We start from the raw sequence: 16601 nt of genomic DNA on the forward strand, positions 1-16601 counted from the left end.
ACTCTCTGCTCTTGTTGGGGATTGGCAGGTCACTCTCTGCTCTTGTTGGGGGTTGGCAGGTCACTCTCTGCTCTTGTTGGGGGTTGGCAGGTCACTCTCTGCCCATGTTGGGGATTGGCAGGTCACTCTCTGCTCTTGCTGGGGGTTGGCAGGTCACTCTCTGCTCTTGCTGGGGATTGGCAGGTCACTCTCTGCTCTTGTTGGGGATTGGCAGGTCACTCTCTGCTCTTGTTGGGGATTGGCAGGTCACCCTCTGCTCTTGTTGGGGGTTGGCAGGTCACTCTCTGCTCTTGTTGGGGGTTGGCAGGTCACTCTCTGCTCTTGTTGGGGATTGGCAGGTCACTCTCTGCTCTTGCTGGGGATTGGCAGGTCACCCTCTGCTCTTGTTGGGGATTGGCAGGTCACCCTCTGCTCTTGTTGGGGGTTGGCAGGTCACTCTCTGCTCTTGTTGGGGGTTGGCAGGTCACTCTCTGCTCTTGTTGGGGATTGGCAGGTCACTCTCTGCTCTTGTTGGGGATTGGCAGGTCACTCTCTGCTCTTGTTGGGGGTTGGCAGGTCACTCTCTGCTCTTGTTGAGGATTGACAGGTCACTCTCTGCTCTTGTTGGGGGTTGGCAGGTCACTCTCTGCTCTTGTTGGGTGTTGGCAGGTCACTCTCTGCTCTTGTTGGGGGTTGGCAGGTCACTCTCTGCTCTTGCTGGGGATTGGCAGGTCACCCTCTGCTCTTGTTGGGGATTGGCAGGTCACCCTCTGCTCTTGTTGGGGGTTGGCAGGTCACTCTCTGCTCTTGTTGGGGATTGGCAGGTCACTCTCTGCTCTTGTTGGGGGTTGGCAGGTCACTCTCTGCTCTTGTTGCGGGTTGGCAGGTCACTCTCTGCTCTTGTTGGGGATTGGCAGGTCACTCTCTGCTCTTGTTGGGGGTTGGCAGGTCACTCTCTGCTCTTGTTGGGGATTGGCAGGTCACGCTCTGCTCTTGTTGGGGATTGGCAGGTCACTCTCTGCTCTTGTTGGGGATTGGCAGGTCACTCTCTGCCCATGTTGGGGATTGGCAGGTCACTCTCTGCTCTTGTTGGGGATTGGCAGGTCACTCTCTGCTCTTGTTGGGGGTTGGCAGGTCACTCTCTGCTCTTGTTGGGGGTTGGCAGGTCACTCTCTGCTCTTGTTGGGGGTTGGCAGGTCACTCTCTGCTCTTGTTGGGGGTTGGCAGGTCACTCTCTGCTCTTGTTGGGGATTGGCAGGTCACTCTCTGCTCTTGTTGGGGGTTGGCAGGTCACTCTCTGCTCTTGCTGGGGATTGGCAGGTCACTCTCTGCCCATGTTGGGGATTGGCAGGTCACTCTCTGCTCTTGTTGGGGATTGGCAGGTCACTCTCTGCTCTTGTTGGGGATTGGCAGGTCACTCTCTGCTCTTGCTGGGGATTGGCAGGTCACTCTCTGCTCTTGCTGGGGGTTGGCAGGTCACTCTCTGCTCTTGTTGGGGGTTGGCAGGTCACTCTCTGCTCTTGTTGGGGGTTGGCAGGTCACTCTCTGCTCTTGCTGGGGATTGGCAGGTCACTCTCTGCTCTTGTTGGGGATTGGCAAGTCACTCTCTGCTCTTGTTGGGGGTTGGCAGGTCACTCTCTGCTCTTGTTGGGGATTGGCAGGTCACTCTCTGCTCTTGTTGGGGGTTGGCAGGTCACTCTCTGCTCTTGTTGGGGATTGGCAGGTCACTCTCTGCTCTTGTTGGGGGTTGGCAGGTCACTCTCTGCTCTTGTTGGGGGTTGGCAGGTCACTCTCTGCCCATGTTGGGGATTGGCAGGTCACTCTCTGCTCTTGCTGGGGGTTGGCAGGTCACTCTCTGCTCTTGCTGGGGATTGGCAGGTCACTCTCTGCTCTTGTTGGGGATTGGCAGGTCACTCTCTGCTCTTGTTGGGGATTGGCAGGTCACCCTCTGCTCTTGTTGGGGGTTGGCAGGTCACTCTCTGCTCTTGTTGGGGGTTGGCAGGTCACTCTCTGCTCTTGTTGGGGATTGGCAGGTCACTCTCTGCTCTTGCTGGGGATTGGCAGGTCACCCTCTGCTCTTGTTGGGGATTGGCAGGTCACCCTCTGCTCTTGTTGGGGGTTGGCAGGTCACTCTCTGCTCTTGTTGGGGGTTGGCAGGTCACTCTCTGCTCTTGTTGGGGATTGGCAGGTCACTCTCTGCTCTTGTTGGGGATTGGCAGGTCACTCTCTGCTCTTGTTGGGGGTTGGCAGGTCACTCTCTGCTCTTGTTGGGGATTGACAGGTCACTCTCTGCTCTTGTTGGGGGTTGGCAGGTCACTCTCTGCTCTTGTTGGGTATTGGCAGGTCACTCTCTGCTCTTGTTGGGGGTTGGCAGGTCACTCTCTGCTCTTGCTGGGGATTGGCAGGTCACCCTCTGCTCTTGTTGGGGATTGGCAGGTCACCCTCTGCTCTTGTTGGGGGTTGGCAGGTCACTCTCTGCTCTTGTTGGGGATTGGCAGGTCACTATCTGCTCTTGTTGGGGGTTGGCAGGTCACTCTCTGCTCTTGTTGGGGGTTGGCAGGTCACTCTCTGCTCTTGTTGGGGATTGGCAGGTCACTCTCTGCTCTTGTTGGGGGTTGGCAGGTCACTCTCTGCTCTTGTTGAGGATTGGCAGGTCACTCTCTGCTCTTGTTGGGGGTTGGCAGGTCACTCTCTGCTCTTGTTGGGGATTGGCAGGTCACTCTCTGCCCATGTTGGGGGTTGGCAGGTCACTCTCTGCCCATGTTGGGGATTGGCAGGTCACTCTCTGCTCTTGTTGGGGATTGGCAGGTCACTCTCTGCTCTTGTTGGGGGTTGGCAGGTCACTCTCTGCTCTTGTTGGGGGTTGGCAGGTCACTCTCTGCTCTTGTTGGGGGTTGGCAGGTCACTCTCTGCTCTTGTTGGGGATTGGCAGGTCACTCTCTGCTCTTGTTGGGGGTTGGCAGGTCACTCTCTGCCCATGTTGGGGATTGGCAGGTCACTCTCTGCTCTTGTTGGGGATTGGCAGGTCACTCTCTGCTCTTGTTGGGGATTGGCAGGTCACTCTCTGCTCTTGTTGGGGATCGGCAGGTCACTCTCTGCTCTTGTTGGGGATTGGCAGGTCACTCTCTGCTCTTGTTGGGGATTGGCAGGTCACTCTCTGTTGGGGGTTGGAGTCCGTTTGGGTAAATATTCATGGTGGAAATAAAAGTTGCCAATTGCTTATTGGGGTATGCTACAGGCCACCTCTTATTAATGAAGCTGCAGAACTGCGATTACTACAGCAGATTGAAAAAGCTGCAAGTAAAAATGAGGTCATAATTATGGGCGACTTCAACTTTCCAGACATTGACTGGGGTATTGAGGCTACCCATTCTGGTAAAAGCAGCAGATTTCTGGCAGCACTACAGGACAATTACTTGACTCAAATGGTAACGGAACCAACTAGGGGGAATGCGTTACTGGATCTGATCATTTCTAATAGACCAGATAATGTATCAAATGTGCAGGTTCAAGAACATTTGGGAAATAGTGATCACAACATGATAACGTTTGAGCTGGTGACTGATAGGCCACGGGGCAGCGGGACCACTAAAACTATGAATTTTAGAAAAGCAAAGTTCAATCAAATTAGGCAGGCACTAAGTTTGGTGAACTGGGAAATGTACTACAAGGGGAAGACACTGAAGGGAAATGGCAAGCTTTTAAACGTATTCTCAATCAATATTGTAGTATGTATATCCCATATGGAAACAAAATGTCTAGGAATAAAAAAAGGCCTCTATGGATGAATAGAAAGGTTAGGGATAAAATGAAGAGGAAAAAGAATGCCTATAAGGTCCTAAAACAGGAGGGGACTGAGGCTGCACTAAGCAATTATAAGGAGTGCAATAAAAATTGTAAAAAAGAAATTAGGCTGGCAAAGATCGAAGCTGAAAATCAAATCGCTAGGGATATCAAATCTAACCCAAAAAAGTTTTACAAGTACATTAACTCTAAAAAAAGAAAGGTTGACTGTATAGGACTCCTAAAGGATGAGGATGGGAACTCAATGGTGGATGACCAAGGTAAGGCAGAGTTATTAAATGCTTTCTTTGCTTCTGTCTTCACAAAGGAAACATCACTGTTGCAAATTACAGAGGCGGAAGAGTCTCAATCTTCCAACTGTAATATTAAATACTTAACGCAGGAAGAAGTAAAGGCAAGACTAAATAAATTAAAAATAGACAAGGCACCTGGCTCGGATGGCATGCATCCTCGGGTCCTAAGAGAATTAAGTTCAGTTATAGCTAAGCCCCTTTATCTTATCTTTTGTGACTCTCTTGCAACTAGCAGAGTCCCAGTGGATTGGCGTACAGCCCACGTTTTCCCATTATTTAAGAAGGGCAAAAAATCAGATCCAGGAAATTATAGACCTGTAAGCTTAACATCAGTTGTATGCAAACTATTTGAGGGGTTACTAAGAGATACTATACATGACTTCATAGTAGAAAATAATCTTATTTCTCAGCATCAACATGGGTTTACTAAAGACAGGTCCTGTTTGACTAACATGCTCAGCTTTTATGAGGTAGTGAATGCTAATATGGATATTGGGAATGCTGTAGATGTGATATACTTGGACTTTGCAAAGGCCTTCGACACTGTTCCCCACAGAAGTCTGGTGCAAAAGTTGAGGATGCAAGGACTGGGGAAGAGTCTGTGTGCTTGAATAGGGAAATGGCTAATGGACAGAAAACTAAGAGTTGTGGTCAATGAATCGTACTCAAAATGGGAGACTGTTAGCAGTGGGGTCCCACAGGGGTCTGTACTGGGTCCAGTGCTCTTCAATGTATTTATTAATGACCTAGTAGATGCAGTAGTGAGCAATGTTGCTATTTTTGCAGATGATACAAAATTGTGCAGAATCATCAACTCTCAGGAAGATAGTGTCATATTGCAACAGGATCTGGATAGGATGGCTATATGGGCACATACATGGCAGATGAAATTCAATGTTGACAAATGTAAAGTCATGCATTTTGGTCGTACCAATGGTCTAGCACCATACAAAATAAATGGGATACAGTTGGGGACATCAAACTTGGAGAAGGACTTAGGAGTACTCATCGACAACAAGTTAAATAATCATACTCAATGCCAAGCCGCTGCAGCTAAAGCGAACAAAATTTTGGGATGCATTAAAAGGGAAATAAAAACTTGAGATGCGAGCATAATATTGCCCCTGTTTAACTCTCTAGTAAGGCCACATCTGGAATATGGAATTCAGTTCTGGGCACCACATTATAAAAAAGATATTGCAGTTTTAGGGCAGGTACAGAGACGAGCTACAAAATTGATACGTGGGATGGAAGGTCTCGCTTACCAAGAAAGGTTAGATAAACTGGGTTTATTTAGTCTAGAGAAAAGACGCCTTAGAGGAGATCTAATTAACATGTATAAATACATACATCAGAGGGCAATATAATAGCTTGGTGGATGAGCTTTTTGTCCCTAGGCCTTCTCAAAGGACTAGAGGACATGAGATGCGCATGGAGGAAAAACGTTTTAGCCATTTATTTAGGAAAGGGTTCTTTACAGTAAGAGTGATTAAGATGTGGAATGCATTGCCACAGGAAGTCGTTATGGCAAACTCTATACCTGCATTTAAAGGGGGCTTAGATGCTTTCCTTGCGATGAAAGACATACATGGCTACAATTACTAGGTAATGCCCAGTGATGTTGATCCAGGGATTTTATCTGATTGCCATCTGGAGTCAGGAAGGAATTTTTCCCTTTTGGGGCTAATTGGACCATGCCTTGTGGGGGTTTTTTCGCCTTCCTCTGGATCAACAGGGGTATGTGGGGGAGCGGGCTGGAGTTGTACTTTGTACTGGTTGAACTCGATGGACGTATGTCTTTTTTCAACCAAAATAACTATGTAACTATGTAACTCTCTGCTCTTGTTAGGGATTGGCAGGTCATGCTCTGTCATTGTTGGGGGTTGGCAGGTCACTCTGTGGTCACTCTCTGCCCGTGTTAGGGGTTGGCAGGTCACTCTCTGCCCTTGTTAGGGATTGGCAGGTCATGCTCTGCCATTGTTGGGGGTTGGCAGGTCACTCTCTGGTCACTCTCTGCCCGTGTTAGGGGTTGGCAGGTCACTCTGTGGTCACTCTCTGCCCGTGTTAGGGGTTGGCAGGTCACTCTGTGGTCACTCTCTGCCCTTGTTAGGGGTTGGCAGGTCACTCTGTGGTCACTCTCTGCCCTTGTTAAGGGTTGGCAGGTCACTCTCTGCCCTTGTTAGGGATTGGCAGGTCACTCTCTGGTCACTCTCTGCCCGTGTTAGGGGTTGGCAGGTCACTCTGTGGTCACTCTCTGCCCTTGTTAGGGGTTGGCAGGTCACTCTGTGGTCACTCTCTGCCCGTGTTAGGGGTTGGCAGGTCACTCTGTGGTCACTCTCTGCCCTTGTTAGGGGTTGGCAGGTCACTCTGTGGTCACTCTCTGCCCGTGTTAGGGGTTGGCAGGTCACTCTGTGGTCACTCTCTGCCCGTGTTAGGGGTTGGCAGGTCACTCTGTGGTCACTCTCTGCCCTTGTTAGGGGTTGGCAGGTCACTCTGTGGTCACTCTCTGCCCTTGTTAAGGGTTGGCAGGTCACTCTCTGCCCTTGTTAGGGATTGGCAGGTCACTCTCTGGTCACTCTCTGCCTGTGTTAGGGGTTGGCAGGTCACTCTGTGGTCACTCTCTGCCCTTGTTAGGGGTTGGCAGGTCACTCTGTGGTCACTCTCTGCCTGTGTTAGGGGTTGGCAGGTCACTCTGTGGTCACTCTCTGCCCTTGTTAGGGGTTGGCAGGTCACTCTGTGGTCACTCTCTGCCCTTGTTAGGGGTTGGCAGGTCACTCTGTGGTCACTCTCTGCCCTTGGTAGGGGTTGGCAGGTCACTCTCTGCCTTTGTTAGGGGTTGGCAGGTCACTCTGTGGTCACTCTCTGCCCGTGTTAGGGGTTGGCAGGTCACTCTGTGGTCACTCTCTGCCCGTGTTAGGGGTTGGCAGGTCACTCTGTGGTCACTCTCTGCCCGTGTTAGGGGTTGGCAGGTCACTCTGTGGTCACTCTCTGCCCGTGTTAGGGGTTGGCAGGTCACTCTGTGGTCACTCTCTGCCCTTGGTAGGGGTTGGCAGGTCACTCTCTGCCTTTGTTAGGGGTTGGCAGGTCACTCTGTGGTCACTCTCTGCCCTTGTTGGGTATGTGTTGCTGGGGTCATTTCACGTACCTTCCTCAGTAGCCCCGTCGGCCGCTCTGGAGTGCTCTGCTCGGAGGATGGTTTTGCCTTTTCCTTGTTGTTGTTGGAGTCATTGTCTTTGATGATGTCATACTGGCGGCAGAAGAGAGCGATGACCGCTGTGCAGAGAGAAGGGAAGAGTTGGTAACGTGTGACAGTCTCCTCAATATTTACCATTTCTGGGCATTTATACTGCTTGTCACCCATATTATTTACCTTCTCATTATATAGAAGGTCTTCACTAAAGGCGACATTTCCAAAGCCACCAGATCCTGCTTATAGGTACCACGACTGGTGGCTCCAGGATGTAGATGTGCTTGGTGTAATGCCATGTACCCTGCCAGTCTAGCTCAATATGTCCCAGCTCTTCCTTGGACAGTGGTCAGTGGGAGCTCAATGTAGCCACCAGTGAGAGGGAGATATGGGGGTGTGAAGCCTTCTACTCTAACTCCTGCTAGTGTTGCGATGTGGTAGCAAATGTCATCTGTATACCCCACTGGACAGGAGGAGACACGTACACCACACTGGAGACACAGACACTACGCCAGACAGGAGGACACGTACACCAGGCGGGACAGGAGGACACGTACACCAGGCCGGACAGGAGGAGACATGTACACCAGGCCGGACAGGAGGAGACACGTACACCAGGCCGGACAGGAGGAGACACGTACACCAGGCCGGACAGGAGGAGACACGTACACCAGGCCGGACAGGAGGAGACACGTACACCAGGCCGGACAGGAGGAGACACGTACACCAGGCCGGACAGGAGGACATGTACACCACGCCAGACAGGAGGAGACACCGACACCACTCCAGACAGGAGGAGACACCTACACCACTCCAGACAGGAGGAGACACGTACACCACTCCAGACAGGAGGAGACACGTACACCACACCGGACAGGAGGAGACACGGACACTACGCCAGACAGGAGGACACATACACCACGCCAGACAGGAGGAGACACAGACACTACGCCAGACAGGAGGAGACACCTACACCACTCCAGACAGGAGGAGACACGTACACCACTCCAGACAGGAGGAGACACGTACACCACACCGGACAGGAGGAGACACGGACACTACGCCAGAGAGGAGGACACGTACACCAGGCCGGACAGGAGGAGACATGTACACCAGGCCGGACAGGAGGACACGTACACTACGCCAGACAGGAGGACATGTACACCACGCCAGACAGGAGGAGACACGGACACTACGCCAGACAGGAGGAGATGTGATGTATGATATGTAATAATTGTATGTTTTGCTTCATATATTTTGTTCCTGCTTTGTTTGTTTGCTGTGATTGGACCCTGCATGTACACACATGTATTGTATATATTTTTCTATACATATAATCTAGTAATGATTAATACAATAGATTTTAATTATCAATGAATCTTAATTGGGTTTTAAATGGATTTATGCTAATTCTTTTTGATCTTTGATTTTAAGTGACTGAATTTTATTGGGATGTATGCTGCATATTGTTGCAATGCATGTTCCATTTTAGTGGTATCTGAGTGGTGTTGTTATTTGCTCCTGAAGGCACTACTATTGACCTGAGGAAGCGGCTTAAGCCGTGAAACGCGTTATCTTTGTGCACCAATAAAAATGAATTATATTTTACTACAAACTTCCATTAGTCTTACTTCCCATCAGGAGACAACTTTAAGATAGCACCGCACCTTTTTATTGTTGCTGTTGTCTCTACCATATAAAGTGTATACTCATTATTAAATATTATTAAATTTTGCCCGGGCGCCTCCTAACCTTTACAAAATTTTACACCGGACAGGAGGACACGTACACCAGGCCGGACAGGAGGAGACATGTACACCACGCCGGACAGGAGGACACGTACACCAGGCCGGACAGGAGGAGACATGTACACCAGGCCGGACAGGAGGACACGTACACCAGGCCGGACAGGAGGAGATATGTACACCACGCCCGACAGGAGGACACGTACACCAGGCCGGACAGGAGGAGTCATGTACACCACGCCGGACAGGAGGACACATACACCAGGCCGGACAGGAGGAGACATGTACACCACGCCGGACAGGAGGAGACACGCACACCACGCCGGACAGGAGGAGTCATGTACACCAGGCCGGACAGGAGGAGACATGTACACCAGGCCGGACAGGAGGAGACACGTACACCAGGCCGGACAGGAGGAGACATGTACACCAGGCCGGACAGGAGGAGACACATACACCAGGCCGGACAGGAGGAGACATGTACACCAGGCCGGACAGGAGGAGACACGCACACCACGCCGGAAAGGAGGAGTCATGTACACCAGGCCGGACAGGAGGAGACGTACACCAGGCCGGACAGGAGGACACGCACACCACGCCGGACAGGAGGAGTCATGTACACCAGGCCGGACAGGAGGACACGTACACCACGCCGGACAGGAGGAGACATGTACACCAGGCCGGACAGGAGGACACGCACACCACGCCGGACAGGAGGAGTCATGTACACCAGGCCGGACAGGAGGAGACACGTACACCAGGCCGGACAGGAGGACACGCACACCACGCCGGACAGGAGGAGTCATGTACACCAGGCCGGACAGGAGGACACGTACACCACGCCGGACAGGAGGAGACACGTACACCAGGCCGGACAGGAGGACACGCACACCACGCCGGACAGGAGGAGTCATGTACACCAGGCCAGACAGGAGGAGACACGTACACCAGGCCGGACAGGAGGAGACACGTACACCAGGCCGGACAGGAGGAGACACGTACACCAGGCCGGACAGGAGGACACGTACACCAGGCCGGACAGGAGGAGACACGTACACCACGCCGGACAGGAGGACACGTACACCAGGCCGGACAGGACGACACGTACACCACGCCGGACAGGAGGACACGTACACCACGCCGGACAGGAGGACACGTACACCACGCCGGACAGGAGGACACGTACACCACGCCGGACAGGAGGACACGTACACCACGCCGGACAGGAGGACACGTACACCACTCCGGACAGGAGGACACGTACACCACGCCGGACAGGAGGACACGTACACCAGGCCGGACAGGAGGAGACACGTACACCACGCCGGACAGGAGGACACGTACACCACACCGGAGAGGAGGACACGTACACCACGCCGGACAGGAGGACACGTACACCAGGCCGGACAGGAGGAGACACGTACACCAGGCCGGACAGGAGGAGACACGTACACCAGGCCGGACAGGAGGAGACACGTACACCACGCCGGACAGGAGGACACGTACACCAGGCCGGACAGGAGGACACGTACACCAGGCTGGACAGGAGGACACGTACACCAGGCCGGACAGGAGGAGACACGTACACCAGGCCGGACAGGAGGAGACACGTACACCAGGCCGGACAGGAGGAGACACGTACACCAGGCCGGACAGGAGGAGACACGTACACCAGGCCGGACAGAAGGAGACACGTACACCACGCCGGACAGGAGGACACGTACACCACGCCGGACAGGAGGAGACACGGACAACACGCCGGACAGGAGATACGGATACCACGCCGGACAGGAGGACACGTACACCAGGCCGGACACACGCCGGACAGGAGGAGACACGTACACCAGGCCGGACAGGAGGAGACACGTACACCAGGCCGGACAGGAGGAGACACGTACACCAGGCCGGACAGGAGGAGACACGTACACCAGGCCGGACAGGAGGAGACACGTACACCAGGCCGGACAGGAGGAGACACGTACACCACGCCAGACAGGAGGAGACACGTATACCACGCCGGACAGGAGGACATGTACACCACGCCGGACAGGAGGACACGTACACCAGGCCGGACAGGAGGACACGTACACCAGGCCGGACAGGAGGAGACACGTACACTAGGCCGGACAGGAGGAGACACGTACACCAGGCCGGACAGGAGGAGACACGTACACCAGGCCGGACAGGAGGGGACACGTACACCAGGCCGGACAGGAGGAGACACGTACACCAGGCCGGACAGGAGGAGACACGTACACCAGGCCGGACAGGAGGAGACACGTACACCACGCCACACATTAGGTGACACGTACACCACGCCAGACAGGAGGTGACACGTACACCACGCCGGACAGGAGGTGACATGTACACCATGCCTGGCAGGAGGAGACACGTACACCACGCCTGGCAGGAGACATTTTATGAGGGGGATTGGGACTTACCTGCCCACATAAGCAGAACAGCCACAATAATGATGATCTCTCCAGTCTCCAGCTGGCGCTCCTTGTCCACCCCCTGCACAGTGATGTCTCCTGCGGGTACACAGAGAGGTCACATTACTTCTTCCACAACACTTTCATCCGATTATTTACATCTGACACCAGGATTACATGGGCCCTGTGTAATAATATAACCTGATATGTGACACACAGGCGAGTACAATGACTGGCCACACACAGTATGTACACAACTGACCTACTGCGCACTGCACTTACAGGAAATACACAGTATACACAACTGCCCTACTGTGCACTGCACTTACAGGAAATACACGGTATACACAACTGACCTACTGCGCACTGCACTTACAGGAAATACACAGTATACACAACTGCCCTACTGCGCACTGCACTTACAGGAAATACACAGTATACACTACTGCCCTACTGCGCACTGCACTTACAGGAAATACACGGTATACACAACTGCCCTACTGCGCACTGCACTTACAGGAAATACACAGTATACACAACTGCCCTACTGCGCACTGCACTTACAGGAAATACACAGTATACACTACTGCCCTACTGCGCACTGCACTTACAGGAAATACACGGTACACACAACTGCCCTACTGCGCACTGCACTTACAGGGAATACACGGTATACACAACTGCCCTACTGTGCACTGCACTTACAGGAAATACACGGTATACACAACTGACCTACTGCGCACTGCACTTACAGGGAATACACGGTATACACAACTGCCCTACTGTGCACTGCACTTACAGGAAATACACGGTATACACAACTGCCCTACTGCGCACTGCACTTACAGGAAATACACGGTATACACAACTGCCCTACTGCGCACTGCACTTACAGGAAATACACAGTATATACAACTGCCCTACTGCGCACTGCACTTACAGGAAATACACGGTATACACAACTGCCCTACTGCGCACTGCACTTACAGGAAATACACAGTATATACAACTGCCCTACTGCGCACTGCACTTACAGGAAATACACGGTATACACAACTGCCCTACTGCGCACTGCACTTACAGGAAATACACGGTATACACAACTGCCCTACTGCGCACTGCACTTACAGGAAATACACAGTATACACAACTGCCCTACTGCGCACTGCACTTACAGGAAATACACAGTATACACTACTGCCCTACTGCGCACTGCACTTACAGGAAATACACGGTACACACAACTGCCCTACTGCGCACTGCACTTACAGGGAATACACGGTATACACAACTGCCCTACTGTGCACTGCACTTACAGGAAATACACGGTATACACAACTGACCTACTGCGCACTGCACTTACAGGGAATACACGGTATACACAACTGTCCTACTGTGCACTGCACTTACAGGAAATACACGGTATACACAACTGCCCTACTGCGCACTGCACTTACAGGAAATACACGGTATACACAACTGCCCTACTGCGCACTGCACTTACAGGAAATACACAGTATATACAACTGCCCTACTGCGCACTGCACTTACAGGAAATACACGGTATACACAACTGCCCTACTGCGCACTGCACTTACAGGAAATACACAGTATACACAACTGCCCTACTGCGCACTGCACTTACAGGAAATACACAGTATACACAACTGCCCTACTGCACACTGCACTTACAGGAAATACACAGTATATACAACTGACCTACTGCGCATTGCACTTACAGGAAATACACGGTATTCACAACTGACCTACTGCGCACTGCACTTACAGGAAATACACAGTATATACAACTGCCCTACTGCGCACTGCACTTACAGGAACTACACAGTATACACTACTGCCCTACTGCGCACTGCACTTACAGGAAATACACAGTATACACAACTGCCCTACTGTGCACTGCACTTACAGGTAATACATGGTATACACAACTGACCTACTGCGCACTGCACTTACAGGAAATACACGGTATACACAACTGCCCTACTGCGCACTGCACTTACAGGAAATACACAGTATACACAACTGCCCTACTGCGCACTGCACTTACAGGAAATACACGGTATACACAACTGCCCTACTGCGCACTGCACTTACAGGAAATACACGGTATACACAACTGCCCTACTGTACACTGCACTTACAGGAAATACACAGTATACACAACTGCCCTACTGCGCACTGCACATACAGGAAATACACGGTATACACAACTGCCCTACTGCGCACTGCACTTACAGGAAATGCACGGTATACACAACTGCCCTACTGCGCACTGCACTTACAGGAAATACACGGTATACACAACTGCCCTACTGTGCACTGCACTTACAGGAAATACACAGTATACACTACTGACCTACTGCGCACTGCACTTACAGGGAATACACAGTATACACAACTGCCGTACTGTGCACTGCACTTACAGGAAATACACAGTATACACAACTGACCTACTGTGCACTGCACTTACAGGAAATACACAGTATACACAACTGCCCTACTGCGCACTGCACTTACAGGAAATACACGGTATACACAACTGCTCTACTGCGCACTGCACTTACAGGAAATACACGGTATACACAACTGCTCTACTGTGCACTGCACTTACAGGAAATACACGGTATACACAACTGCCCTACTGCGCACTGCACTTACAGGAAATACACAGTATATACAGCTGACCTACTGCGCACTACACTTACAGGAAATACACGGTATACACAACTGACCTACTGCACACTGCACTTACAGGAAATACACGGTATGCACAACTGCCCTACTGCACACTGCACTTACAGGAAATACACAGTATACACAACTGACCTACTGCGCACTTCACTTACAGGGAATACACGGTACACACTACTGCCCTACTGCGCACTGCACTTACAGGAAATACACGGTATATACAACTGACCTACTGTGCACTGCACTTACAGGAAATACACGGTATACACAACTGACCTACTGCGCACTGCACTTACAGGAAATACACGGTACACACAACCGACCTACTGTGCACTGCACTTACAGGAAATACAGGGTATACACAACTGACCTACTGCGCACTGCACTTACAGGAAACACACAGTATACATTACTGACCTACTATGCACTGCACTTACAGGAAATACACAGTATATACAACTGACCTACTGCGCACTACACTTACAGGAAATACACGGTATACACAACTGACCTACTGCGCACTGCACTTACAGGAAATACACGGTATACACAACTGACCTACTGCGCACTGCACTTACAGGAAATACAGGGTATACACAACTGACCTACTGCGCACTGCACTTACAGGAAATACACGGTATACACAACTGACCTACTGCGCACTGCACTTACAGGAAATACATGGTATACACAACTGACCTACTGTGCACTGCACTTACAGGGAATACACGGTATGCACAACTGCCCTACTGTGCACTGCACTTACAGGAAATACACAGTATACACAACTGCTCTACTGTGCACTGCACTTACAGGAAATACACGGTAAGCACAACTGCCCTACTGCGCACTGCACTTACAGGAAATACACAGTATATACAACTGACCTACTGTGCACTGCACTTACACGAAATACACAGTATACACAACTGACCTACTGCGCACTGCACTTACAGGAAATACACGGTATACACAACTGCCCTACTGCGCACTGCACTTACAGGAAATGCACAGTATACACAACTGACCTACTGCGCACTGCACTTACAGGAAATACACGGTATACACAACTGACCTACTGTGCACTGCACTTACAGGAAATACACGGTATGCACAACTGACCTACTGCGCACTGCACTTACAGGAAATACACAGTATACACAACTGCCCTACTGTGCACTGCACTTACAGGAAATACACAGTATACACAACTGCCCTACTGCGCACTGCACTTACAGGAAATACACAGTATACACAACTGCCCTACTGTGCACTGCACTTACAGGAAATACACGGTATACACACCTGCCCTACTGCGCACTGCACTTACAGGAAATACACGGTATACAGAACTGCCCTACTGTGCACTGCACTTACAGGAAATACACAGTATACACAACTGCCCTACTGCGCACTGCACTTACAGGAAACACACAGTATCCACAACTGACCTACTGTGCACTGCACTTACAGGAAATACACAGTATACACAACTGCCCTACTGCGCACTGCACTTACAGGAAATACACGGTATATACAACTGACCTACTGTGCACTGCACTTACAGGAAATACACGGTACACACAACTGCCCTACTGCGCACTGCACTTACAGGAAATACACGGTATACACAACTGCCCTACTGCGCACTGCACTTACAGGAAATACACAGTATACACAACTGCCCTACTGTGCACTGCACTTACAGGAAATACACGGTACACACAACCGACCTACTGTGCACTGCACTTACAGGGAATACACGGTATACACAACTGACCTACTGCGCACTGCACTTACAGGAAATACACGGTACACACAACCGACCTACTGTGCACTGCACTTACAGGGAATACACGGTATACACAACTGACCTACTGCGCACTGCACTTACAGGAAATACACAGTATATACAACTGACCTACTGTACACTGCACTTACAGGTAATACACAGTATACACAACTGCCCTACTGCGCACTGCACTTACAGGATATACACGGTATACACAACTGCCCTACTGCGCACTGCACTTACAGGAAATACACGGTATACACAACTGCCCTACTGTGCACTGCACTTACAGGAAATACACGGTATACACAACTGCCCTACAGCGCACTGCACTTACAGGAAATACACGGTATACACAACTGACCTACTGTGCACTGCACTTACAGGAAATACACGGTATACACAACTGCCCTACTGTGCACTGCACTTACAGGAAATACAGGGTATACACAACTGCCCTACTGCGCACTGCACTTACAGGAAATACACAGTATACACTACTGCCCTACTGCGCACTGCACTTACAGGAAATACACAGTACACACAACTGCCCTACTGCGCACTGCACTTACAGGAAATACACGGTATACACAACTGCCCTACTGCGCACTGCACTTACAGGAAATACACGGTATACACAACTGACCTACTGCGCAC

The 16601-nt window shown here is 51.1% G+C and overlaps 1 protein-coding gene across 3 annotated transcripts in view; it reads right to left on the reverse strand.

Annotated features, from left to right (window-relative positions):
* FNDC4 (fibronectin type III domain containing 4) overlaps nt 1–16601 on the reverse strand; it is a 110005-nt gene that overhangs the window by 19028 nt on the left and 74376 nt on the right. For all 3 annotated transcript variants that reach the window (XR_011031294.1, XM_068279805.1, XM_068279804.1), the window contains exons 6-7: nt 11450–11539; nt 7222–7349 (exon numbers count right to left, since the gene is read on the reverse strand). Coding sequence is in view for 2 of the 3 variants with exons in the window: in XM_068279805.1 (XP_068135906.1) it covers nt 7222–7349; nt 11450–11539 (218 nt within the window). In the remaining variant the exon portion in view is untranslated. The remainder of the gene's footprint in view (nt 1–7221; nt 7350–11449; nt 11540–16601) is intronic.

This window comes from Hyperolius riggenbachi, chromosome 4 (assembly GCF_040937935.1).
Source record: "Hyperolius riggenbachi isolate aHypRig1 chromosome 4, aHypRig1.pri, whole genome shotgun sequence".
NCBI lineage: Eukaryota > Metazoa > Chordata > Amphibia > Anura > Hyperoliidae > Hyperolius > Hyperolius riggenbachi.